This window comes from Morone saxatilis, unplaced genomic scaffold (assembly GCF_004916995.1).
Source record: "Morone saxatilis isolate NCDOM2014 unplaced genomic scaffold, NCSU_SB_2.0 Contig19, whole genome shotgun sequence".
Classification (NCBI taxonomy): domain Eukaryota; kingdom Metazoa; phylum Chordata; class Actinopteri; family Moronidae; genus Morone; species Morone saxatilis.
Genome location: NW_023339751.1, coordinates 24,327,830 through 24,330,925, shown reverse-complemented (window position 1 = coordinate 24,330,925; position 3,096 = coordinate 24,327,830). Strand labels below are relative to the sequence as shown.

Below are 3,096 nucleotides of genomic sequence, written 5' to 3'. Positions count from 1 at the left end.
TTTAATGAGAATAATAAATATCAAGCAGCTGCTTTCATTGTATTTCTAAATGAATGGACAGATTGCTCTTTCAAATTTTAATTTAATTTAGAAATACAGTTAAAGTTAATATAGCTAGTGTTGGTTGTGGTTGTCAGCAGTTATTTTCAGTGTTTAAGAATTATTATTATTGATTCTTCAAGTTAATGTACTTAAATTACTTAATTTAATAACCAGTTGAAGCCAGTCCTAGTTCCCCACAGTCAGTGAAGGTGTCATGGTGATTCTGCTCTCTCCTCAGGACACAGTCCAGGGCTCTCCCGTGAGGTCCCGGCCCCTCGTCCCGTTTAGCTTTGCCACTCCACAGCCGCCACGTCCGAACCCACTGTCTGCCAGACTGGCACACACTGACAGGTAAGGTTTCCATCACAGCGGCTGATCCACGCGAGGGACGCCCTGCAGGCTCTTCTTCTCCTTTGACCGCTGATTATGTGTCCACTGTGTGTCTAATAAGCAGTGCAGACTGAACCATTACCAGTTTTGTTCAGACTTAGTCGGACTTCAGTGTTGTATACAGGTATAGTTTGTCAGTTCCGCTTGTACGTAGCAATGACATTAATTAAAGGACTACAGCTGTTTTTTAAATAGTTTTTAGGCATTTGTTGCATTGTCCATAGTGCAGATAGACACAGGAGAAGAGGCAGGCATAAGATAAGATAAAATAAGATTTTATTGAACCTCTGGAAGAGAAATTCAATTTTGGCACAGCCAGCACAGGGGAAAGTATTGAAGAGTAGAAAAAGGATAAAAAACTATAAAATACTTATAAAATAAAAATATAATAAATTAGGCATGCAACAAATGACTGCATTGAATCAGTCATTGTAGGTAGGTGTCTCCAATAGGTCACCTGTAGGGGGGAATCAGTTTGGATGATATCATTTACATGCGTGTTTGTGTGTGTTCACGGTCGCATCCGACAACCTGAAACATGATCACGGTGGAGGTTTAGGGAAACTCTGCTGAACTACAGAACAAACTAAATGTTTCTGTGATCTTGAAGAACCGTTCTGGTTTAACAATGTGTAGAGTTTTCCCCAGAACCTGCTTCTCACCTCAACAACAACCAAAACACAAAAAACAAACCAGTTGTGATGTAGTGTTCTCATCTGGATTAGTATTAAACGCATGATCTCATTCTGGTCCACCTGAATTTAGATGTTCTAATGGGGATCATTCAGACTCCAGAAACACAGGTTCAGGATTTCAGACACCTGTGTGGTGTACATGTTACATGTTGAGACTGAGACAAAAACAGGCATGTCTTGTGGAAGAGTCACATTTCTTCTGCTGCAGAACATAAACTGCTATCATTAACTTTAGTGGGTTTAGTCATTTAAAATAACACAAACTATATTACAGCTTCAAATGGGTCTCACCATTTTCTGCAGCAGGACCAATGTACTACCTGCTGAGCAGCAGACAGACAGTTAGCATCAGAGTTAGTCACTAGCTGGTGAACATAGTGGACATTTAGCAGGAGTCTGGTAGAACACATCAACACAACTAAAAGAGAGTGAATATTTGACTTGGATTCACCAGGTGGACTCCACCTGAAGACCAAACTATTAGGCTTTTCACACTGCAAATTGAGTTAACCCTGGAATAACCTCTATTGCCCTAAGGGGGGGCTATTGTTCACACTGCACTTCTACTGGCCCTGGGCTAAATCTCCTTTGGAACACGGCGCTAATGTTTACATGTATGCTTACATTTTGTTTACTTTAGCCTGTTTCATACTGGTTCCTTATAGATTTTCAGTGGATAACCAGGCAAACTCTGGGCTAACCTGCTGTGGAGAATGTGCCTGGATTGTGCCAATATGAAGCTTTGTTAGCCTGGTGCTAAGACATTTCTAGAAATGCTTTTAGCCCTGGGCTAAATGCAGCTAAAAACCCTTTATAACTGCCTGACTACTGCTTGTGTCGTGCAGGGGTGTGTCAAATAGGTAATTTTATGTATGGTGTTGTGTGTTTCTATTTGTTTTCTGCTAAAATATACAGTCGGGGTTTTTTTTGTTCATATCTAAGGTTTTCGTGTGTAATCCAATCTGATGACTGAAAGTCTTTCTATCTGACATCAGTGTTTTACAGTGACAGCACTATCCTGAATGACTGTTTGTTTGTCTTGTGTGACTTTGTTTCCAGTGATGACTAAAGGAGCTGTGAATGACAGAGCCATCAGCACACCGAAAGGTACTCAGAGCACACACCCGATATTCAGTGCTGTCATCCACACAACCTTCCAGCACTACAAGTGTTACTGCAGGGTGTCCATAGGGTCTTTAAAAAGTCTAACATCCAATAACCTGAATCTGAAATATGATCTTATCAGATTAGTCCAATTATCATTATGATAATAGCTTTAGTAATTTTAGTGTTGTTACCTTATTGAGAAGAACTTGTATCTTTGCCCCCACACGCTCAGCCCCTAACTGCCCATCTGTCTTCTTCCCCGTAACCCAGGTTTCAACATCAACTTAACTTTTGACGAAGGAGTCAGTGCGATCTTCAGTGACCGAGGAACAAGTAAGCTACTCTGCCCTTTCTCTCAGTCTCACTGATCAGGTGTTCAGCCACTAAATGAGAGTTAGGGCGTCCTTGCATGTTAGAAATGGACATACCAGTACAAATATATAAACATACAAAATGAAATAACAATCCGTCAAACTGTGAGGTGAACAGACTTTAAGTTTCAATTCATCTGCTGTCTACTGTGTCCTCACAGGTCTTGTTGGGGAGACCAGTGTTCTTCATGTCAGGTCAAATGAGCAGCAGTAAGTGTCTTTTGTCACTTTCACAGTTGTGGTTGTTCAGGGACTTGTAGTTTGAAGGAATGTACAGCAACATAATGTTACCTAGGTAAGTCTTTTTGGTCTAAACCAGCTTTTGTGAATGAAAAGACATCCCATTAATATAGCAGTTACAGCAGGTCAGAGATTTCCATTTCCATTATGTATTTTGAATATGTATTTAAAATGTGTAATTCCATGTATCCTATTAACAAGTTTGTGACTATATCTTCTTCTTCTGTACTGCAGAGCTCCATTGTTGTCCA

The 3,096-nt window shown here is 40.3% G+C and overlaps 1 protein-coding gene across 1 annotated transcript in view; it reads left to right on the top strand.

Annotated features, from left to right (window-relative positions):
- Positions 1–2,897, top strand: part of ncapd3 (non-SMC condensin II complex, subunit D3) — an 18,856-nt gene extending 15,959 nt beyond the window's left edge. Inside the window, exons 27-31 of the mRNA XM_035663058.1 lie at positions 281–393; positions 1,198–1,235; positions 2,187–2,234; positions 2,505–2,567; positions 2,767–2,897. Of these exons, the coding sequence (XP_035518951.1) occupies positions 281–393; positions 1,198–1,235; positions 2,187–2,234; positions 2,505–2,567; positions 2,767–2,819 (315 nt within the window). The 3' untranslated portion in view covers positions 2,820–2,897. The remainder of the gene's footprint in view (positions 1–280; positions 394–1,197; positions 1,236–2,186; positions 2,235–2,504; positions 2,568–2,766) is intronic.
- Positions 2,898–3,096: the final 199 nt, after the last annotated feature.